This window comes from Panthera uncia, chromosome F1, assembly GCF_023721935.1.
Source record: "Panthera uncia isolate 11264 chromosome F1, Puncia_PCG_1.0, whole genome shotgun sequence".
NCBI classification, from domain to species: domain Eukaryota; kingdom Metazoa; phylum Chordata; class Mammalia; order Carnivora; family Felidae; genus Panthera; species Panthera uncia.
The window spans coordinates 19,911,857-19,936,639 of NC_064813.1; the positions used below are offsets into that span (position 1 = coordinate 19,911,857).

The 24,783-nt window shown below is 35.4% G+C and overlaps 2 protein-coding genes across 5 annotated transcripts in view; one reads left to right on the top strand and one right to left on the bottom strand.

The window, feature by feature from the left end:
* Positions 1 to 24,416, bottom strand: ANGPTL1 (angiopoietin like 1). Its single transcript, XM_049634025.1, has 5 exons — positions 23,948 to 24,416; positions 17,925 to 18,770; positions 5,489 to 5,682; positions 3,365 to 3,635; positions 1 to 1,968 (listed from the first exon to the last, which is right to left on the bottom strand). Exons 1-5 carry the CDS (start codon positions 23,955 to 23,957, stop codon positions 1,781 to 1,783), a joined length of 1,509 nt encoding a protein of 502 aa, XP_049489982.1. The 5' UTR covers positions 23,958 to 24,416; the 3' UTR covers positions 1 to 1,780.
* RALGPS2 (Ral GEF with PH domain and SH3 binding motif 2) overlaps positions 1 to 24,783 on the top strand; it is a 169,515-nt gene that overhangs the window by 97,724 nt on the left and 47,008 nt on the right. The window lies entirely within an intron of this gene.

Consider the following 24,783-nt stretch of genomic DNA (forward strand, 5'->3'; position numbering starts at 1 on the left):
AAGTTCTTTAAGACTTGTCTTTGATAGGGTTTTGGATGTTTACATGAAATGCTATATAAATGGAATGCCCTTGTACAATTTTATCCAATTAAGATTTGATAGAACAACTAGATTATCCAGAAATCTTACAGCAGATTTTTTTTTATTATTCTGGGGGTGGTAGGAGGGACTTCAAACCCATTTTAAGATAACCATAGGTAAAACAAAGAAAAGCACTACTTTAATATTTTGATGTTCTCTTGAAGCCTTCTTTGACCGGCATTTTCATTTTAACATACGACAGGAAAAACACTGGTCATGTTGGTGGGCTTGAGTTGTTCAAGTGATTATCTTCAGTCGTGGTAGGATTTTCTTTTTGCTTGAGCAGAAGTCTTCAGCGATTTCTCTAAAATTTTAGTTCACAAATGAATTAGGAAGGTCAACTGTAAGCAAGAACATGTTTCTGGAAAGAAATTATTCCAGGAGGTTGGTAATAAGTTGTTAGATCCAAAGTTGAGTAAAAGACACACACGCGCACACACACACAATAAGATGGAATTAGCAAATTGGACTAGCCAAACCCCTGTGGATTCTGCCCCGAAGGTATTGAATCTCAGTATTGAGAAAATACCTAACAGTTCCTTGAAGTTGTGTTAGTCCCACCCATCAGTATGTGGTAATGCTTATAAAGTTCTCTAGGCTTTCTGACTTGAATAGCAGACAGGATCAGTAAATTTGGAAGTGGGGAGAGCAGGGGTATTAATAAGCTTGTTTATACGTAAGTTATAATTCAGATCTGTAAAACCATTGGCTCACTAAATTTTTGTGATTCCCATTCTTGTAATACCAATATTTTGCTGATAGAACAATATAAATACATTTCAGGAAATTTTGGTGTTCCAATAAATCATGTGAAGACAATATTGAAAAAATCATTTATAATTTCCGTTTTTTGTAAATTTGACTGTTTAAACATTACATACATTATTTTTTAAAATACGTATTTAAATACTATGGATCACTTAATTTGGGGGGGGGGGATTGGCACAAAATATATTGGCAGGAGTTCAAGGGGCACGTCTGGTTGGCTGAGTTGGTTGAGCATCTGGCCCTTGATGTCGGCTCAGGTCGTGATCTCAGTCATGGGATGGAGCCCCATATCGGGCTCCGTGCTCGGTGCTGAGCCTGCTTGGGATTTTGTCTCTCGCCCCTCCCCCGTTTGTGCATGCTTTTTCTCTCTCTCTCAAAATAAAAGCAGGAAAAGGATTTCGGTCTAACCATTTCATGTCAGAGGCACAAACTGAATTGAAATAACTTTTATTCAATGCAAAATGTATTTTCTATTGGCAAAACTAGAGTTTTCTCTAATTTCCTGTCTATATTTTTATAAATAAAACGTATTACTTGGCTGAAATTTTAAAATTATTTTTTCTATTGGAAGTTAGAGCAATCTCATAAAATTTTTAAATAAATTGTCTTGAACATGTATTCAATTTTGATTTAAAATAAAGCTAAGATTTGTTATATACTGTAGCAAATATTTACATTTTATAAAACAAACTTTGCCTATGTTTAGTCAATATAATTTTAAAAATAGGATTATGGGTACAAATAATCTTCTGCAGTATATTGAGGAAAGATGAAACTATAGTCATAAATCCCCTTTTACAGTTATGGTAAGTTCATTTAAAACTGTATCTGTAGCAATGAATTGTGCAAAACAATATACATGTAACATTTACATGTTTAGGAACTGAAAAGGGCAGAGCTCTCTGTCATTTAAGTTGGAGGCGATCTCTCTTCAGTCAATAGGCTTGATCATCATCTGAACTGCTCTCAAAGAGTACGACCCGCCTCGGTATTCAGCCCAAAATATGCCATCTTGGTATTTGCTTCTGTAATGGCCACCTCTGTACCACACTCCGTTTAGGTTAGAATGCGCACAGGCGTTGTACCACCATCCTCCTTTGTGAAAGTGGGCGCAGTTTCCTTTGAGGAAGAAAATACAGTATCAAAGTAAAAGTTTCTCCAAGCGTGGTGCTCCATAAACCATGAAAAACTTACTCTACCTTTGGAATAATTTGAGTTTTTCTCACTGATTTCAGTTACCTTTGTCTTTAGAGTTTTGTTTCTTCATTCTTTTACTGTTGCTGAAGTATCAGCTACTTGGAAGATCACTTGAATTGCCTTTTTGACCTTGCCCTTTGCTTGCTTACCATTGCTTTTTTAAATTAAATTAAATTTTAATTTAATAATTAATTAACCTTAATTGTAATTAATTGTAATTTCTGTGTAGCAGGGTAAATAAAACACAAACAGCGTTTGTTTGTGTGAGAGAAAGAGGAATAAAATGGAGAATTGGGAAGGAAAGGTATGGAGTTGCTAAAGTAGTAAGTTGGGGAAAATTGAATTCTCAAAAAAGCACAAAATAATGTAAATTAGAATAGCACTACCAGTGGCCAAATGTGTTTCTGTAAATATGGGATATACTTTGGTTATATCTTCCTTTTTCCCTCTTCTGCCATTGTAAACTTAGAGACCTATATACTGCTTGCCAAGATACAGCTGAACAGAAAAACAGATTTTGCAGGGTGATGTCTCTTTATCAGGGCCACAAAACTGGGTTAAAAAGGCAGAAGTATATGAAAACTAATGTGAAGAGTTCTGTTTTCTGGATGGCCTAAATGATTCTTCCTAAACCAAATATTAACTTCTCTGAGTAAAGCTTTTTTGCTGTTGCAGTCCTACTGTTCCCCTTCACGTGAGTGCTAAGAAATGCCTTTACCAAGGCCAAGTACCCAAATGGCTTGCTTCCTTTGCTCCCTTCAGGTCTTTATTCAGATGTTACCTTCTCAAAGTAACCTTACTTGACCACTCTGTATAAAATAGCACCCACCCCACCTCCTGCTGCTTATCACTCACTGTTCTCTCCATTTTATTTTTCTTAGAGTATTTGTCACCACCTGACAAATAATTTTGTCTCCTAGAGAATAAGTTCTAGAAGGGCAGGAACTTTGTTCACTGCTGTATCCTTAGCATCTGTTAACAGTGCCTGGCATGTGGTAGGTGATTAGTTAGTAGTTGTTATGAATTTTAGGCATTAGAGAATTTTATTTCCAAAGGAATGAGTGTTTTTTTCCTCACCACCCTCCCACCCCCAAGTTAAAATGACAGAACCTTATTTTTCACAGAGTTCATTCACACTTTGGGATTGCCTTATAGAAGAGATAACCAACCTTTCAGCAGCTTATATTCCCTGTGACTGACTCCAAAATTACTTTTCTGGAAAGATTTTTAGTAGTGTATACTGTAATAGCAAGGTTCTGTGTAATACATAGAAGGTAGTGATTCTACAAAGAATACACTTCAGTTTTTTCTTACTCACCTGCATACATATCTTTATCTCTGTCCAGTGTGGTGAACTGTTTACCATTATGCCACATCATAGAGTCCCCTGCATTTCCCTGGTAAGTTCCCAGACGTAGTCTAAAGAATTCACTTTCAGGTTCCAGGCGAAAGCTGCTATATTCTGCATAGACTTTTTTATCACTCCAGTCTTCTAATTCAATCAACAACTTATAATTATCTTGATTGCTAAGCATATAGATATTTTCCAGTCCAAGCCAATATTCTCCATCAATGTTTCCAAACCCTTTCTGTTAATAAACAAACAGCATGAGTACAAACATAAGTGCAGGGATAGTAAACTTTTTTATAGATAAGTTTCAAACATTTGGTAACATAAAAATATTTGCCATTTAAGCGGTAATGTGAATTTCCATTTTAATAGCTCACCTGACCTTTATAAACCCCACAGTCATTTTGTTTTGTTTTTCTTTCTCTTAGTTTGTCCATATTTATTTATACATCTAGCTTCAAACCTTAGGTATAAGAAAAGGGCAAAACAGAATAAACGTTATTCCTAGCTACTAAAAACATTAACTAGTGAACTAGCCAGATTCTTGAAAAGGATTCCTGATCTCTCTCGTACAAAGAGCCAGATTTTTTTCTAAAGGTATATATGTAACTGTCCCCTGCCATAGTCAGACAAAAAGGATATCTGACATTTTTATGATCACTCAATAAAAATGATAGTAGAGCAAATTGTCTTCTTTAGCTCTATTATAATTAAATATCAGGATAAAACAGTCATCTTCAAAGTTCCACCTTGGAAAAATTGTAGATTATTATTATTTTTTTTTTTAATGTTTATTTATTTTTGAGACAGAGAGAGACAGAGCATGAACGGGGGAGGGTCAGAGAGAGGGAGACACAGAATCTGAAACAGGCTCCAGGCTCTGAGCTGTCAGCACAGAGCCCGACGCGGGGCTCGAACCCACGGACCGCGAGATCGTGACCTGAGCCGAAGTTGGCCGCTTAACCGACTGAGCCACCCAGGCGCCCCAATTGTAGATTATTTTTAAAAAATCCATGAACTGTCCTATTTCAGTAAGCATTCACCATTGCAGGTGTGCAGCACGGCGTAAGTTTCAGCAAACCTGATCTTAACACTAAGTGTATTTTCAAGGAGGTTGTGTTGGGGATTTTCTCCCTGGTTACTTGTTTGGAAATTTACACAACTTTTGACATGGATGTGTTAATGTCTCATTTTTAGCTACCAGTAAAATGCCACCTAAAAGTGAGTAATCACATGTTACTTCACAGTTTTGAATGAAGTATTAACCATCTAGAAAATATAATCGCACTCATCTGCCATCCTTAAACTGAAGGGTGTATACTCTACACTCCTAGCATGATAAACATCAAAATTATTGAGAAATAATTTTGGTCCCGTATATCTGGGTGTACATTACTTCCCAACAGCGCCGTTGTCTGGTGTTAACCAATTTAAAACCTGGGGGGATGATTATCTGAGATAATTTAACCTAGAAAAAGAGTCATTTTTTTAAGTTCTATAGTTTATATTAGTGCTTACATACAACTGCTGATGGGTACAAATGTGATCGTAAACAAAAAAGCAGTTGTCTTCTTAGGAAATGGAATTAGTGGTGGTGTCTGGGTGGCTCAGTCGGTTAAGCATCCGACTCTTGATTTCAGCTCAGGTCATGATCTCACCGTCATGGGATCAAGCAAGCCCCACAGTGGACTACCCTCTGAGTGTGGAGCCTCCCTCTGTGCCTCCGCTATTTACATTCTCTCTCTCTCTCTCTCTCTCTCTCTCTCTCTCTCTCTCTCTCTCAAAATAAATAACATTTTTTTAAAAAGAAAAAAAAAATGGAATTAGCAGTAGTCTTTGCTAAGAATTAAATACATGTATAAATGATCCAGACTGAAAGGAGACATTTTAAAGTATATCTCTAGTTTCCTTTTTACCTTTTAATTTTGACTTTAAAACTAGAGATGAGAATTCTTTTTTTTACAAAGGTAGATAGTAAAAAACATATGGATAGTTGTTTCTCAGCTGTGTATCTTATTTATTTCCTAGAATGACTACATTGTAAGAGTTGCTTTGCTCCACCTCTCTCCCAGGTCCAAATCACTGATTTACCTTATAATTTTCCCAGTTTCTGAAGAAGTTGACAGAGCCATCTGTTCTTTTCTGAATAACAGTCCAACCCCCTGGATCCAAACTGTTCTCACACCATAACTGTATTGGTCCATTGCTGTTTTCAGGTTTAATCATATAAATCCCACTGACTGAATGTCCAGCTTCTTTTGCATGCTGACAGTCTTTGAATGGTCCTATAATTAAAATATCATTGATTACCAGGAAACTTACTAGGAATAGAGCCTTATTAAAATAGTTTTAGTCTAGGGTCTTACCTTTATTCTTTCTTTACAATACAACTTTTTATCTATTGTATACACAATACCATAGAAGTTAAAGAAACTGAATAAAGGATTACCCCAGTCCCACTATCTGGAACATTAACTTGTTCCATTTTCCACTGTTCTTAGGAGTCTTTGTCCATATGCATACATTTTTATATTGTTGTAATTCTGACACACATAGAAAATTGAATTCTGTCTTTTAACAAAAAGACAGTTTCCTTGGGACCACAGTCTTCATTCTAGCACTTATAGTAGCTGTAATACACAATTTTTAACATTAGTATATCATTGTTTATTACTCTGTCATTGGATACTGAAGTTCCATCTGATTTTTGCTATTGTAAAGTGCACAAAGTGTCTTCTTATTGGCTTCATTTTTTTCAAATATTTACTTTAAAAATGCTGTGGGATTGATCTGCTAGATCAAGAGGGTGTGAACACTTTTATGGCTCTTCATTGTACCCAGTTCACATTTTCCAAAATTTGATTTCAGTTGAACACACTAGTCCCTTAAGGTACTTCGTGAAAACCGCCTACCATGGTCAAATAAGTTTTATTATTGCTAAGTATTATATTACCCTTTTGGAAACTCACAGTGTACATGTACATATTAAAGACTAAGAAGCCCTGAAATAAATCAGAATTTCCCAAACTTACAGAATCTGTTAACTTTTCCCCTCATTCAGTAGTCCATATGAATGCATTTCAGGAATGTTGGCAAAATGCCTTTCTAAAGAATTGTTTCAATTTATATGACTAACAGTAATTTTCTTAGTCTACACAGTGACCCTGTGATCGTTTACAGATGTCCTATAGATGAAACAGTTAACAGTTAACTAGAGATGAAACTAAAGTCCTATATCTTAGAAGGTAATAAACCTTGGACTTAAACCCGTTTCTTTCTAACCCCAGGGCCCATGTTCTGAACTGCTGGCTACATTTGCTTCCGTGTTATTTCACAGGGAGAGAAACAGATTCTCTCCCTGTTTTTTAATCCACTAGTAAGTTCTTCGTATCTTTTAAAATGACAGAACATTTTTGTGAAATACTTTGTAGTGTCTGACTCTTGAACTTGTGATTTCCACATTTTTTTGGATCTAAAGAAAGATTGCTTCTAAGTTTTACTGAACATTTCTTTAGTTGAACCATTCTCCAGTGTTTTGATCCATTGTTGTTTTTTTTTTATAAGGATGTAAAAATATTAAGTGATTCAGAAATAAGAATTACCCCACAGATCTTTTAGAACAACAATAAAAAAGTATAGAAATTCCAGTCATCACATTTTATATTTTACTAGAAATATTTACATTTTGACATGTGCACTTTTTAGAAATTAGGTGAAAATAGAGTTTAGTCGAGTAAAGCTCATGCACTATAATGAAAGTAGGGTTGTTGAAATTTTAAGAAATGTGTTATCTATACTGTACCGGTGTATAAAGGGACCCTTTTCGGCTAACTGGGGAAGGAGTCATCTCATTAAATAAATAGTTATATGATTGCATCATTAGAAGAGGTTTTTAGAGACTGAACTCTTTCCTCTAGATTGCTCCTTGAGGATGGAGACTATTTTTGTTTTTCTTCTGGCTTTACATTATCAGTGTTTTAACTATTAGTAGGCTATTGGTCATTTTTTTAAGTAAATAAATTAACTTGCCTTCACACTTTAAATACAAGGAAATTGAAAACCACACACAAAATCAATAGATGATATATTTCTCTAGCCCACATTTTTATGTTCTGTTGATATTTCTGTTTCAGACTTTTTGAAATTATGATACAATAACCATAAACACTATACATTACTAGTAAAAAAATTTGAGAACCTGGAAAGACTTAATGCTCCCTTTCTTGGGTTACATTTATTTTAGGTATTGGATTCTTTAATTCTTTTAAAAAATTTGATTCTTTTTTTTATAGTTTTTATTTCTCTCCTGCAGTTTCTATTACATTCATTATGAACATATCCTTTAAGCTGTAATAACTACTTTAAAAATTCTTGTCCCTTCTGTTCCTAGTTTGCTGAGAGTTTTTTTCATAATGGATTTTGGGTTTTGTCAGGAGCTTTTATTTATCTACTGAGATAATAGGGTTTTTCTTTTTTTTTGTTTGTTAGTAGGTGAATTCTGTGATTACTTTTTAATATTAAACCAACCACCTTATTGCTGGGATAGTCTTGACTTGGTCATATGTATTACTAGTTTTATGTATTGCTAGATTTCATTTGCTAAAATTGTGCTAAGAATTTCTGCTTTCGCAGGCACCTGGGTGGCTCAGTCAGTTGAATGTCCAACTCATGATTTAGGCTTAGGTCATGATCTCATGGTTTGTGAGATTAAGCCCTGTGTTGGGCTCTGTGTTGACAGCGTGGAGCCTGCTTGGGACTCTCCCTCTCTCTCTGCCTCTCTCTTTCTCTCAAAATAAGTAAATTTAAAAAAAAAATAAAAAGGAATTTCTGCTTTTATATTCATGAGGATATTGATTAGTCTGTGAAAGCTCATAAATAGGTTCTTAAGGTAGGGAGGACTGTGAAAAAATAATGTTTTGAGCTTATTAGACTGGCCATAAATTTGATCACATTCCATTAAAATTCAGTGTGAATTGTTTTTATATTATCTACCTTATCATTTACTGAATTTAAGTTACAAAGTATTCAGAACTTTTAACACAGTGCTTTAGGGAGTAGTCATCATGAGTAACTTGTTAATTGCCTTCTTTTCTCCTTCATTGCAGACCTTGAAAAAAAAGCAGTTGCTCATGTAATAAATATGTATCTTATTTAATTAATAAATTTAATATGGCTAATCAAAGGTGAATGTACAGTCATCTCTATTGTAGAAAATAATGTATTCCTGAAACATTTCATGTTCTATAAAATCTTACACTAAAAATAACAGCACATATTAGCTGTTAACATACTTTGTATTCAGCTGTTGATACTTGTGACACAAAACATTAAAATAGCTTGGAAAAAATCCCAATGAACCAATATGACCTCTTTGTTTTACTGATATTATTCTCCTTATTTATCCATCACATATGAGCTACTAAACACTTCAGAAGCATGCATTGTAGTCAAGTCAGAGAAGGATAGAGAGGTTGTAATTCAGATAGGATGAAATCTATGGAATTTTATATGCAGGAGCAAAATTGAAGGAAAAGTGAAGTCTAATTTCCAGGTCCATTCTTAGATTATTTTGTGTAATGCATGATATTATATTCATTTGTTTACTCCTACAACTCCCCATGGGCCAAGACTATCTTTTAGTTGTGCATCCATAGTTCAAGCCCACATAGGCACTCAAATATTTGTTGAACTACATGATCCCTAGTAGCCACAGTGGTTTCCAGAATTTCCTCAGTTCTGCATTTTTTCCATATGTTTCTTTTCTGCATCTATGATAGGCTAGAAAGTTTAGGCTCAAGAGGTAAAGAAGCAACCACAGAGTGAAGTGGGAAGTGGGGGAAGTGGCAAGCAAAAAGGGAATTCCACTGCAACATGACAAATATTTGATGGAGTTATGCAGGACAGTTGGGAATACTGGCCAACAAATAGCTAACCCAGATTTGCAGGAAAGAGATCAAAGTCTACCTGTATCTAAGCTGAGTTTTGAAAATTGAGTAAGAGCTTGGGCTCGTAGTGTGGGGGTTAGGAGTCTGATCAAGGCTACCCATGAGTAACGTGAGCTGAGAACTGAAAACAGAAGAGAGCTTGAGGTTACAGAGGACTTAGAAGTTTTGTATGCCTGAAATGTAAATGGTCGAGGGTGATACTTAGAGCCCTTGAGGTAGACTGTCGAGTTGAAGTTGTCACTTCCACAATAGTCAAGGATATCTGAGGAACATTGCTCTTATCTTAAACTCTATTATAGTTAATGCACACATAAAATGGTCTTGTTGCAGTCCACATAAATATTCCCTCATTTCAGAAATTTGTTTATTCTATAAATGTCACCTTTGTATTGTTTATTTTATGAATGTCATCCTTGTAAATGTTTGCTCTGCACTCATTTGACTATAGTTTTGACAATTACATTTTATATTTAAGTATATATTCAAAAGTTTGACTTTCACTAGGTTACTTGAATTGCTCTAAAATATTTAGAAACATCAAGGCTTTGAATGTTGACAGAATATTTGTAAAATACCATTTGTTTCTTTTCTGCGACTTAAAAGGCCCTTGGATATTTAAACAAATTGGAGAGTTGTGGGTTTTCTAAATCCAGCTTTGATTTGATAAGACTTCATTTTATGCAATATTAAAATTACCTTTAACTTTAATTTTCAACCCACATTTTTGGTGATGGCCTTCATGTTTACAGTTCAGATGCCTGTTAGATTTAGTTGATCAAAAAGCTTAGGAAAATTTAGTTGAAATCCTTTTCTAGAACATGTGTCTAAAATTAGTAGTGTTTTAGCTACTTTTTTCTCCTTGGTAAAGATAGTTAATATTAGAATTTAGTATTTGTTTGTGTTTATTTTTTATAAATAAACCATTAACCTGTCTTAGCCCAGTATATATTGTTGGTCTTGGCAGAAATATTTTTTCATTATTACTTGTATATGTTATTTACTTTTCTCTAGAGTTTGATTATAAGACATTCTTCTATTAAGTGTTTTACTGCTTTCTCTTCCACAAAAGTCATTGCCTAATAGGAATTCTTAAATGACTAGAAGAAAAGTAATAGCTTTATTTTTGAGAGGTCAAATTTAACTTGAAGGTTTGCATATGATCAGAAGTAAGTTTACTAACATATGTTTCAGGAATTTGTTCAGAATGGTTCACAAAAGGTATAGACTGGAAGTACCTTTCTTTTAAAATAGGAATTTTATTAACCTTTTTCTTGCATTGAGTAATCTTGAAATAGTCTTCATCTTTCTTGACACAATTGGATTCTTCTCAAGGCAGGAAACTGGAGTTCTGTACATTGAATTTGAAGGACCAGTCTCTCTCTTCCTCAGTTTATTTGATGATTAAAGTTTGTATAGGGCTAACAAACTCCAGTTAATAGATCTGATTCATAGAAAGAAAAATATTGACCAGTCATGCCACATTATTTCCCAACACGTATTTTTCATTAAGAACCCATATTTTGAACAGAACAGTGGGTTAATTTTCTTTTTCATACTTTAAATATACCTTTACTGGGAACCATCTTTAATATACCCATTTTTTTTTTTTCTGTAAAGAAACTATTTAATTGCTTAAAAGGAAAAGCTTTCTTCCCTTTTTGAACTTGTTGAATTTCTCATTTATTTTCATTGTCCTAATCCTGCTCTTTGTGACAAAAGAAACAGGACAAAAAGGTAATCACTTTAGAGCTTCAAATAATTGGTCATCAAGTAAAATCTTTTGAGAGGTAAACTTTTTAATTGGGTTGTGAGCTAAGTATAAGACAAATACATTCTATAGCATTTCCAAATGGGAAGTTTGGGGCAAATACTTTCTAAAGCAATAATAGATTCTGTCTTCTAAAAATATTAATTACTATGTTTATTAACCTGTAAGTTTAAAATAAAAGTTAGTGGGGCACCGGGTGGCTCAGTTGATTAAGCATCTGACTCTTGATTTCGGCTCAGGTCATGATCTCACAGTTCCTGAGATCAAGCCCCATGTCAGGCTCTGCAGTAATTAATAGTGCAAAGCCTGCTTGGAATTCCCTCTCCCTCTCTCTCTCTGCCCCTCCCCTGCTCACATGTGTGCTTTCTCTCTCCCTTTCTTTTTCTCTCTCCTCTCTCAAAATAAATAAAAAGCATTTTTTTTAAATCTTAAAAAAAAATAGGGGCTCCTGGGTGGTTCAGTTAGTTGAGCGTCCAACCTCAGCTCAGGTCATGATCTCGCACTGTGTGAGTTTGAGCCCCATGTCGGGCTCTGTGCTGACAGCTTAGAGCCTGGAGCCTGCTTCAGATTCTGTGTCTCCTCCCCTCTGCCCCTCCCCCGCTTGTGATTGGTCTCTCTCTATCAAACATAAACAAATGTAAAAAGAAAAAAAAATTTTTTTTTGAATCTTAAAAAATAAAATGGAATTAAAAAATAAAATGCATTTAGCGATCTGAGCTTTTATTTTTGAAATTACTAAAGAATTATAAGTTGTTTCTCATAACTGGTAAAAAAAGAATCCTATTCCAATAGCCCCTTTGTCTAAACAGGTTTCTTTAGTTTTTTTTTTTTCAAAGTGTTAATCTAAGTATTCCACTGAAAGCAATTGCATCTTTAAAATAACACCAATAAGAAGCATTATAAGTAATTAAAAGTTTTATCCACTAAAAAGCGTATTGTTAGTTTCTAATGACTGCTTTTTATGTTTAACTTTTTAAGCTTACCTTTTATGTTCCCATACATGGCAAAGCAAGGCACATGTAGGGGAGGGTGCAGATAAATGGAGTAATTAATGATGGTCAGACCATACATACACCAAGTGTTTTCATATGCATCACCTCACAAATTACCATAACAATCTTTCTTACAAAAGAGGCAACAAAAAAGCCTTGCCAGAATCCCAAGTTTCCTGATAGCTATGCTCTAATACTCTGTGAAGGAACTTTCTCAAATCCATTTGCTTACAAGGAATAAACTATTTTTATAAATACACCATTTGTAAAAGAGCAATGTTTTCTTTTGTAAAAGACTAACCCAAAATGTCGTCCGTGAATAACATTAACGGTTAAGAATTTTATTGATAGCAGTTTGCCAGGTGTGCAGTTATATTCCCAAACATTTTGCTTTAACGGTAGAGGGAAGGTAATGTTTCTGGAGATAATTAATTTTAATCTAACAGAGTTATTGCATTATTTGCGTTGATTTCATAGTAAGTTTGTTCTTTGGAGGTACATTTTTCTTATAACCTAAAATATAAAATTGTCATTAAAACACCTTTTTAGAAGAATGGTGGTAAGATACACATAACGAAGTTTACCAACTCATCATTTTAAATGTACGGTTCATACCTTCTCTTTATTGTGCAGCCAGTCTCCAGAACTCTTTTCATCTGGCAGAACTGAAACCCTTTACCCATCAAACAGACTTTCCTATTCTTCCAGCCACCATTCTGCCTTCTGTCTCTGCACATTTGACTACTGTAGGCACCTCATATTAGTGCAGTCATACAGTATTTGACTTTTTGTGACTGGCTGAAACAAGTTTAATGCATATGCATTATACATTTAGAGACTTTAGAATTCTAGACTATGTACCTACATGTAGTGCACAGTTATTAAGAACATCTTGTTGCCAGAAGTATATGTAAGTACAGAAGAACCATCCATCTTTGCCCTTTTTGTCCAAGTACCGAAAAAGCTCAAACATATTTTCCAGTCTGATAAGAATACTGTGAACAAAGATTTTAGTACATTATATATAAAGAAAATAGCAAGTCTGTTTATTGTTGCTCAGAGTAATTTATATTTTATAGGAATCATAGAATATTAGAACTAGAAAGGGATGTTAAAATTGTCAGGTCCAACAAGCACTCTCATTGTACAAGTGAGAGAACAGGACAGTCAGGCAAAGTGACTTACCCAAGGTCAATAACAAAGATAACAGGTTTTCTTAACTCTGTGCGCTTTCCCTTATATGTTCATTAGTGTTCTAATGAACATTCTTACGGTGTAGCTAATTATTCCTTGGATATCAAAGACCAACATTTATAGAATGAAATAAGTAAAAAGTTAATGTTTACTTATAATAACAAATAGTGAATAGCAGAAAAAATTATGTGTGCCCTTAATTTTACATTAGGGATTAGTTTATTAAGGATATAAACACCATTGTTTTATTTAAGCAGAGGTCTTTTAAATGGGACTTTTGATATGCTAAATCCCTAACATGGGATTTAATTCTGAAATAAAAGATTTTTCTTACACTACAGCTCAGTGTATAATAAAATCTAGAAGTGATACAGCTCATTTTGTGTAAGCATTTTTTAATGTATCAGTGTATGAATATATGAATAATAATTTCTTCTAGAACTGATACCATCCAGTTAAGATTCAGCACTCACAGAAAATACTCCATGGTGTTCATCTCCGTACCTACATGGCTATACCTTCCATCAGTTAAAAAAAAATTCTACACACTTCAGTTATATTTATTTATATGTGATAATGTATAAACTATTATGCTGATAAATTGCGAACATTAAAAGCTTACCTAAAACATACACTTTTTAAAAGAATATCAAAAATAAATACGTATTTTTTTCTTTCTATACCCAGTGGATCATTTTGTACACATCTTTGCTTTGGAAATCACAGGGTTTGGGGATATTAGTAATGATCGTCATTTACCTAACATAGTGGTGTTCTAGCCTGTTGTTACTGAGTGTTAAAACAATATAAACTGAATGAATCCTGATATCTATACTCTTAACACGCTGTTAGTTAATACAGCGTTAGTAAATACATTGTTAGTGCAATGTATCAAAAGTACTTTCATGAAGGTCTTTGGAATGAAAACTTTAAGAAGCTCTGTAAAAATGTAGTAACAAGTTAGCCAACATTTATTTAGCATCTGCAAGTGAGAGACAATATCCATCTACTAGGAAGGAGCTTATATTATAGTTAGAAGACATTTTTATTTAGATGTGTATATAAGTACTATATGTACCTGTAAAGATAACTGATAATTCAAGAGGGAGTATAAGGAATGTTGTATGTACTTTATGTCACAGAGAAAAGAAACATTTGTGGAAAGAAGCAATCACTTTAAGCCTGAGGAAGTCAGCAAGGACTTTAAGGAGGAGTTGCTATTTTATTTTATTTTATTTTATTTTATTTTTATTTTATTTTATTTTATTTTATTTTATTTTATTTTGGTCTGAGCCTTATAATTTGATAGGCAGAAAGCATGAAAAATATTTCAAAGACAATGAGTTGATTCATTTTATTGAAACAGATGGTTTTTATGAAGGAACTTAATAGAAGGAAAGCTAAAGAAGTAAGATTGTTTTGAGGAGGAAATTGTTCTTACCCAGGCTAAGCAAAATGCACATTTTCTGTGTGTCATATGGAACTGCTGAGCAGAAGTGTGATGTGATCAAAGTGGTAGTTTCAGAAGATCTGTTGGCAATATAGAATATATTTTGATGGAGAGAGAAAGTGGAGTTAGGCTAATTGACAAGCTATTACACCATTTCTAGTAAGAGTTAACATTTTGACTGCCAGGTACTGTTCTAAGTACTCCTCAAATGTTAAATTCTATGAGGTAAGTACATTTATTATCCCCCATTTTACAGATGAGGAAACCGAGGCACAGAGCAGTTTCACCCCACCTTCACCCCACACCCTGAGGTTACACAGCTGATAACCCAGAAGCCTATCCTCTAGCTGCTGCCATAGATAATTGGGGGCTAAGTTAGAGTTCTGGCTCTGAATAGAAATGAGGGACAAGTCCACGAACGATGGAAAAGCAGCAGGGGAGAACTGAGCTGACTGGGTATGTGGGGCAGGAGGCAAGTGTCAGAGATGGGCCAAACAAATTCAGAAATAGGGAGTGATGGAAATCAAAACAGAGAAATCAAAATCAAATGACCCACCAATCTTACTAATGGGAATTTATCCTAAGGATATAATCATAGAGAAAGAAAAAGAACAAAGTTATTTTTTAAAGCTGCAAGAATACTGATTACCATGTTTAACAGGAAGGACACATAAGAAAGACTTGAAGGCTATTACCAAAGTGTTGGTTAACTTTTGTTTATTTCTATTTGCTTTTTGTTTGTAATGTTTGTTTATTTTTTGGAGAGAGCACAAGCGGGGAAGGGGCAGAGAGAACAGGGGACAGAGGATCCAAAGTAGGTTCTGTGCTGTCAGCAGAGAGCCCAATGAGGGACTTGAAATCTGAGCCAAAGTCGGACGCATAACTGACTGAGCCACCCAGGCACCCCTGTTTATTTCTATTGGCTATTTAGCGAAACTTTCTTAAAAGCTTGTTAGTATTTTCTAGATTTTCTTCAATAAATATGTATTACTTCTGTAATAAGTTACTTATTTTAAAAGGAAAATGCTAGCTTGGGGAAAAGATTATTTTAAGCTTTAGTCATTCATTCACTCATTCATTTATTCCTCAAATATCTATCATAGTGCTTAAAATATGCTGAGCACAATGTGCCAAGACTTGATCCTACCTAGATGTTCGATTTCTTACTGTTGAATACTGAGAGTTCTCTCTTTTTTTAATGTTTGTTTATTTTTTTAGAGAGACCGTGAGAGTGGGGGAGGGGCAGAGAGAGAGAGACAGACACACAGAATCTGAAGCAGGTTCCAGGCTCTGAGCTGTCAGCACAGAGCCAGACACGGGGCTCGAACTCATGAACCATGAGATCATGACCTGAGCCAAAGTCGGATGCTTAACCCACTGAGCCACCCAGGCGCTCTTTTTTTTTTTTTTTTTTTTTTTTTTTTAAAGTAGGCTTCATACACTGCATGGAGCCCAACACAGGGCTCTAACTCACCCCCCTGAGATCGAGAGTCAGTGGCTTAACCAGCTGAGCCAGCCAGGCATCCCCCAGCTAGGTGTTTGAGACAGTAAAATGAAAAGACAGTTCACTTTCTTCCAGAAGCATTCAGTCTACCAGGAGACCAACATGCAAACAACTCTAGTGTAATGTGATAACAGAAAACATGTTCAAGGCAAAGTCAGCAGTTTGGGGAAAGAGCCATTTAGATGTTTGTTGGAATCTGGAAACGTGTAATATTTAAGGTATTCTTTTACTTAAGCCTTAAAATCTGCCAGGTCAAGAGAGAAACTGGGAGAAGGCATTTCAGGAGAGGAAGCAGCACCATGTGAGGTGATGGTAGAACATCCAGATGCAAAATACTGAGCATTGGTTAGATTTTGGAGGGAGAGCCCCAGGCAGGAGTCGTCTGAGCAGTGGTGGTACTTGGTGGCCTTGAAGGTGTGTGAAACCTGCAAAACAGAGTATCTTGAGGAAAACTTTTTTAAATATAGAGAAGGAAGGAGATGCAAATGAAGAATTTAGAGAAGTAGGAAGAGTCAGAATATTCTGAAGTGGAGCCCCAAGAAAGCACTGGGGTCCACTGCTGCAGAGACATACTTTATGACATACGCGTTCCAGTCTTTGTTCTCTGTGTTGTTGTTTAAAATCACTCCATAGTCTACGTACATTTTTATGTACTGCCTTTTCAGTAAGTGAATGAACTATTTATTTAATCTTTTTACTTTGGGGCATTTGGACTTTTCTTTCCACTGTAAGGAAACAAATCAACTTCTAAAGAATTCAAGAGAATGCCTTATGGCAAAATGGTTGCAGGGGTAAAATAAACGTAAAATATTCAGAAAATTAACAGTGAGCTTACTAAACTGAAACAAAGATGAATTATTTATCTTTGTATTCTGGCCACTTAGATCGGTGACCAATACTGAAGGGAAAGAGGAAGGGAGGGAAGAGGAATGGAAGAAGGAACAAAATTAAGAAATAGAGGTAGGGATAGTGGGATCAATTTTAGGTTTTGTTTTGTTTTGTTTAACCATAGTGAAAATGTAATTATACGTATGTGGGTATAAGATACAAATTGTAGTTTGTTTAGCCCTGGAAAATAGAAGGGATACCTTTTCCTCTTAACACTGAGGGCAAGAAGGCATAGGTGTTATGTAGATGTTTCCAAAATAGGGAAAAAACAAGGAACCTAGGGCCTGAGTAGACTTCATCTCAGTGCAGGAGTAGATGACACATTTCTGAGAGCAGAGGTAAGGAGGAGGTGTAATTAGAGGCTTAAGGAGAGTGAAAGCAAATTTTTAAATGTTCCTTTTGGAGAGGAGGAAAATGGGGAGAGCAGCAAGAGGTAAACAGAAGGATTGCTGAGCAGCTAGATGATCTAGCTGGAGGCCGATGGGGGGTTGTAGAGGTTAGAAGTGGATTATGGACTCATTCCTGTCTTAATGCTGGTAACTTAGATTGTGAGAATTTGGATGGAAGACAATACTTTTCTCACAGAATACTCTGTTTTTAGAAACTCTTAGACTCAGACCTGAGAGATGTATTTAAGTTCAACTCTTGATTAATAGAAAACAAAAATGTTCGTGTATAATTACGTCACCAAAACTAAGAGTAAGCCATTTATTGTGTGCATTGTTTTATAAACCATAAAACATATTAACCTCATGCTTCCATTTTTAACAGTAAGAGGTAACTCACCTTCATTGATGAACGTTACTGGTGGTATCTTGAGAGGACTTTTGGTGGAAGAAGTCCCCAGATCGGGTGGTGGCATTAAATCCCTGGGATAACCTGGATCCCTCTGTATCTCATTACCCCCCAGCAGTCCAGGAGTATACGGATGACTGTTAGGAATATGTTGTGGCACCACCTGGACAAGAGGAGGAGACACATGGGGGTCTTGTCGGGAAAATATCTTCAAGCACTGTTCTTCCAGCAAAGTGATCATCACAGACTGGTTATTGACGAGATCAGTCAAGGAAGCATATTTCACCTCTAGTTCCCTGTACCTTGTTGCCATCTTCAACATTTCTGTAGTGACATTGAGGATTTTATTTTCCAACTGGGAAAGTTCAAGTGAATTATCCCTCTTACGGATAATCTCGTGTAATAGCTGCATATAGAGTTGAGTAACACGGGAGTTCATGTTCCGGCTTTCTTTTCTCAGCAGCTTTACCTCGTTTACAATGTTTCCATCTACATCCACCACCAGCTGCAGGACATCTATCTCCCGCTTCTGCCTGGAGAGCACATCCTTCAGGTTTTCAAGGTCCATCCTGGTGATCATGTCTTTAATAGTACTTGCATCTTGCCCTTTGGTATTGACACAAATTGGCCCTGTAATTTTTTGTTCAGGCACCAGGAATGTGTATGAACATTTCTTTGCTTCCCCTTTACCATCTGTGGCACGAGGGTATCTCCTCTGGGTTATTTTTTTTATTTTGAACTGTCCTCCTCTGCAATGTCCAATGCCCATTAGTAGGAAGAATAACACACTTAGGGTCCAAATAAAAGCCTTCATTTTGAAATGAGGTTGTATGAAGTCTTTGTAAAAAAACAAACCAGTGAAGGAAAAAAAAAGTAAAAAGAATGAATATTAACCTACTTTTAAAGTCAGTAACGAAAAAAAAAATGGAAAAAACCAAGTATCTATTGGTGTTATTAATTGGGCCAGAATTAATTTTATTAATTTGTTAAATCCAACACCACGATGCCTTTGCATTTGTTTAGGTTTCAGAGAATAACTTTCCCAACTATCACCTCACTGTAATACTTTTTCTTCCCCAGCTCAGTGCACACATTTTGGTGAGTGCCCACTGTTTGCAATGGCATACTATTAGTGTTCTTGGGTGCTTTGAGACCCTAATAAGACACTTTTCTTACCCTTGAAAAGCTTACTCTACTGTCTTAAGACTCTGAAAATGATACACAATGTGTATAAGGCATTAATTAAAACATTCTTCCCTAACTAGTATTAAAGCTAATAGCAAGTGACTTTACTAGTCATTATTTTATATGTATATTCGGTTTTAGTTAAATTGGCCCTCTCTAATAAATATCTTTTTTATCTATCAAAGAAACATTTTGAGGCAAATCTCAAACCAGAAAGTTTTGGCATCATATTTTTAGTTTTCGTAGCATGTCCTTTTAGGATTCGAGACAAGTTGAAGAATGAGGGAATGTTTACAGTCATTATTGTAGGCGATTATGTTTTCTAAACCATAATCATATATATGTTCTAAGTTTACGTATGATTTAGCAGGTTCATTCTTCTAACAGGTTCTACTGAACTGTATTTTAGTAAAATTTCAATAATTTTCTTTAACCATTACCAAGGAAAGAAACTCTATATTTGAATATGATTGTTAGAGTTGGAAAGTGCCTTAGAGACCATCTCATTCAAGAACCTCTTTGCACCTGGGACGCCTGGGTGGCTCAGTCGGTTGAGTGTCCGGCTTCGGCTCAGGGCATGGTCTCGCAGTCCGTGAGTTCAAGCCCCCCATCAGGCTCTGTGCTGGCAGCTCAGAGCCTGGAGCCTGCCTCTCTCTCTCTGCCCTTCCCCCACTCACATGTGCTCTCCCTCTTTCTCTCAAAAATAAATAAACGTTAAAGAATAAAAAAGAACCTCTTTGCACCCATGTGCATGTTGAAGGCCCAGACCACACAAATAGATAGTAGTAGAACCCAGTCAAGAATTCAGGTTCCCCGGCTCCTCAGTCAGTGTTTATAGCAGTGGCACGTATTGCTGACATGTGTGCTTGAAATGTTTCAATTTTGCTGTGACAGAGAAATTCTTGTCCCTTATAATGCAATTTCTGTAGAAACACTAGAGGAAACATTAGAACTCACTCTACGAACCAAAGCTGCTTCTTTCTCACGAGTTCCCTCCCTAAGGAGTGGTAGCAGTAGAACGGGTAGGACGTGCCACTCTGTCGGGTGCGTCAGCAGGCTGAGCAGCACATGGCCCACCTTCCCACTGTCACAAGCTCGATTCCTGCTTGCTGGTTTTGAAGGACACCAGTGGATACACTAAGAACTCTAGTGTACCACTTCCCACCCTACTTCTTGTGTTTTGATTTGAGAAGTCAGGTCCCAAGTTGTTTATGCCTACGATTAATAATAGTAATGCAGTAATAACAGTCATTCATACTTACGGGGCGCTTGGCATTATTTTAAGCCCCTTTACATGCATTAAGTCCATTACTTGTAACTACAATCCTCTGAGGTAGACTGTCACAGTCCTCATTCTCAGCGAAAGACTAGCATCTGGAAATTAAGTACCTTACCCAGAGTCACACAGCTTCTGAGAGATGGCACCAGAGTTTGAACGTAGACAGAGACTCCACAGAGTTCATTGCAACATATTCTATTCTATTTTCTATCCCCAATACCGTAACAGTCCTTCACATTTATGTAGTGCTTAATACATGTTAACAATATGTTTGCATTCACAACAACACTGTGAAATAAATGTATACCATTTTACACAGAGATAAAGTACCAGAGAAGCCAACATTGGCATTCAAATGCGATTCTGATCTTCTGCTCCTAACTTTGCTAGACCTGTGGTTTTTATCCTAGTCGTGGTGTAACTACAGAGGAGCCTTAACTTTGTGTCTCTCGTTTTGCAGTCTTTTCCTGGTGTGTATCTCTTTACATTGACCCATTGCTTATTTATGAAAAGGTATCTGGGAATCATTTTTGTTAGGCTCTGTTTCCATCATTTTTCTATCCCAAACTTTTCTGCTGTCATTCCTTTGCCTCTGTATGTATTGTATCAGTTGATATCTATCTAACTTTTAAGTAAGAACCCTCCCCCAAAATAAAGGTTATTATTAAAATCAGTGAAATAAGGACTCTTTGACTTGCAGTTATGAAGATGACCACTACTTTTTAAAACCATGTCTCCTTTGGTGTTTTGAAGGTGGAGTGAGAATGAAAATAAGCAAAGGGTGGAGTGTGGAGTATTTTTCTGTTACCAACATAAGATAGGAGGAGTGAGCATAATAGTATTCCTTATTTATATCAGAGGCCTTCTCTTGCTAAGTGATCATCAAAAGCACACTTGGATGAATACTTTTAGTTTTTTGTTTTTATATTTTGCCTCAGACATGAGTAGAAAATTTAGACCTTAAACATCATCTGTCTATTTTATAAGAAAAGGACTGCTATTGTACTAGAGTTACTTATGCCAAAAACCAATAAAAGATTTCTTGCTATATTTGCAGATTCGTGGAATTTAGATGTGGTTTATTTTAAAAACTGAGGACAGTAAAGTAGAAGCCGTCAGCCTCCTGGTTCAAATGTATAGTATTTCTCCTGCATAGTTAACTTAGCTAGTCCTCAACTTCACTCATTTCACTTTAATAATAGAATGGAAACTCTTAGATCATAAAATTATTTAAGTAATCTATGACATAAGCTACCAAAACAAGGGAAATTCAGAACCTATCATGAAACTTCCAAACAAGTAGAATTTCATAAACAGTATTCTGATTTGAACAGCTTGTGTTTCCTACCAGACACAGATTTGTATAGAACAACTAAGAACATATAATCCAAGACTGTTATTGTGACTTTACATCAGTGTTGTCATGAAAGAACAAAAACGTGAAAAGTTAAAATTGTAGTATGTTCTGCCTTAGCTCTTTGTGGGCTCCTGTACGATTAAGTCGTAAGATAAATCCTTGTGCACCATGAGAGAATCTGACCTAAGTAAGTATTTAAAGGAGGCAATTAAAGGTTTCTTTTAAGCAAATACATTTCCCTTACCCTTATTATAAAAGTAATGACTCAGTTGTCACATAAAGAAGAATAAGGAGCCACATTTCTTAAGTAAGTAGACTAGCTACGTCATGAGTAAAGAACTGGTTTTAAAAATACATTTACTACTACATTTTCTGAAAACTTCAGTATTTCCCCACCACGTTCAGTTTTAAAAGTGAAAGATCTATAAATCTGTGTTACCTCATAAAACCTTTCTGTATATGTTAAAATTTTCCTAGGTCCCAAGAGAATGTTATAAATTAGTTACAGTATACTTAAGTTTAAATCTGTGCCTTTGCTTGGTTGTTTTTAGGAAAAAAAGAAAAAAAGTCTTCCATGCCTTGGGTTAATTTTATTAGTACTGTTTCTCTTCATAGTTGCTACATTTGCCAGCTAGTAGAGAGAAGAAATAAAAATCAGGATTTACTTCCTTTCAGATGGTAAATGCATAGAGGCATTTAACTGGTTATCTCACGCACCGAAAATAGCATGAGGCAATGAACCTAAATTTATGAAGCACTGAAGATACCTTAGGTACTTGTAGATTGTGAATTATATTCTGGGAAAAGACTTGAGAACAATCTCATCCCCTGGAGACATCTAAGAAAGGGATAGTTATCTGTGTGTTTGGGGTTTCAGATTAAATGCTTGCCTAAGGACTCAGTAAGAAATGAGGTTGAATGAGGTCCTGCACTTTTCATAGCAAAAAAAAATAACAACAACAGAAAGAGAGATGAGAGTATTTCAGATGCAGTATTGCTTGGACATTTTATCAGTTTCTTGTAAAATATGTTTAACAGAGATCCTCCCAGGATTTAGAGTTTGAATCTTTAAGGAAAAGACATGTAAGTAAAGTTGAAGAAATCTTAGCTTTACAATTATTTGCTTGTTGAAGATTCTTACCATTTAATGCCTTTCGTTTTTTAAAAGAACAGAAAATCCCCAAATCATAAGAAACTTAAGTGTCTTTGATGCTAAAGCTAACTGTTGGTAACTAGTAATTTTATTTTTAACAGTTCTTTCTCATAATACAATTAAACAAAGCCCTCAGGTAGAATATTGAAAGAAACCTCATATGTATGGTTACCAAAATTCTGTCTGTCTAAAAGTATTATATATTTTTGGTCTTTTAATCATGTATTTAAGTAATTGGTTCTTCTGGGTTCTTATTTTCTACTGTTACTGCTGACTGCTTAATACTTCTGTCACATTTTATTTTTTTCCTTAATCCTAATCTATAAAGTTTTAGTTTTTTTGTGTGTGTCAATAACTTTGCTTTTTTAAGTAATTCTAGTTATAGCAGTTTTAATGTGTGTGACCCAAGTTAAATTCCTGTTACATGTAAACCTGGAAAGTTAGTTACAATTTTGAGTTTTTGCAAGAAATACCATAGACTTACCTTTAATCTTTACAAAATTTCTGCTTCATATTGGGTTATGCTATAACTGGGGAATTGTTCTAAAGCTTTTAAGTTAATTTTATATGTTCTTAGCTGTGTTTTGTAGCTATACTTTAAGATCTCTAACAGTATGCATAAACTTACACACTATAACTGCAGGAAGAGAGACTCATGTTTACAGCTGTTTTCTTTTGTTTGTATCCCTTTGTTTTTACTCACTGTGTTATCAGCCTTATACATTTAATCTGTTACTTGTTAAAATTTCTTTCTAGTGTCACTAAAGCACTTGTTCTCTGAAACCAAGCACGTATCTACCGATGTGTAAGCATATACACCAAATGTTATTAAAGTGAACCTCATATAATGCATCGATCACCACAGAGTATGTACATAAGGACCAGTTTTTACATAAAGGTGCAAAAGAAAACCTTTTTCAGCTAAGATAAATTGTAGTGTATTTATAAATTCTTTGTTTAATAAAAGATTTTGAAATTTCTACAAATATAAAATTTTGACATACAGAATTTTTAAATAAAAACAAGAAATATTAAAATACCTTTATGCATCTGTTGATAAAGCAGACCCAGAAACTTGCTGCTCTTATTCTCGCTTTTAAAAATCAGTGCAGAAGTTTGTTCATCTGTGACTTTAATGGCAATTGCATTTTTGTTTTGGACCGTTGAATCCAAGCTGTAATAACGAACTTCTTTTTCTTCTTACAACACTCATCAATTGAATTTGACAAGCCACCTATGTAATTTTAAGTAGTATAGTGGAAGTTCTGGTCTGTGGGCTGTCGTTAATCCGGCAGAGAAAGCATTGTGGCTTTGCTCTGTCTGCCACATGGAGAAATGCAGTAACCAGCTGCAGCTGACCCAGATTGTATATACAGTACCCTTGAATAGTGATTCCCTCTCTTTCTCAGTAAACTCAAGTTCAGCCCACATATTACGTCACCAAAAAATTGCTGGAGACTAGGGGGGGAAAGTCTCCTCCTTAGGATTTCCTCTCTGTAGCCTTAAATAGGGGTGGGGGTAGTGGGATCAGCAGGAGGTTGAATAGCTCCGAACAAGGAGAGACTGTGTGCAGGTTGAAGGAAGGGCACCATCTGGAAACAAACTATCATAGTTCAGCGGGCAATTATAAAACAAACATTTTAGTCTGCTGGCCAGAGATCTTTTAACTCGAATACTGAAAAAATAGTACTCAGCTTCTCAGAAATAGTAGCAGGCTGATAAGTTTGTTTTTTGAGCATTAGACCTTGTCAGGAGGCAGCCACCTAAATAATGTAATGCTCTCTATAACCTAGCAGGATTTTTAAACATTTTACTAAGTTGTCATTTCAGAAGGTTTTAAACTTAGAAGAAACTTGATGTTGTTTTGATGTATCTC

Coding starts and splice junctions, on each gene's coding strand:
- ANGPTL1 (XM_049634025.1), bottom strand. Junction 3,636..5,488: donor GAAACTGGGAAAATTATAAG/GTAAATCAGTGA, acceptor GTTTATTAACAG/AAAGGGTTTGGAAACATTGA. Junction 1,969..3,364: donor AGATAAAGATATGTATGCAG/GTGAGTAAGAAA, acceptor TCTTCCTCAAAG/GAAACTGCGCCCACTTTCAC.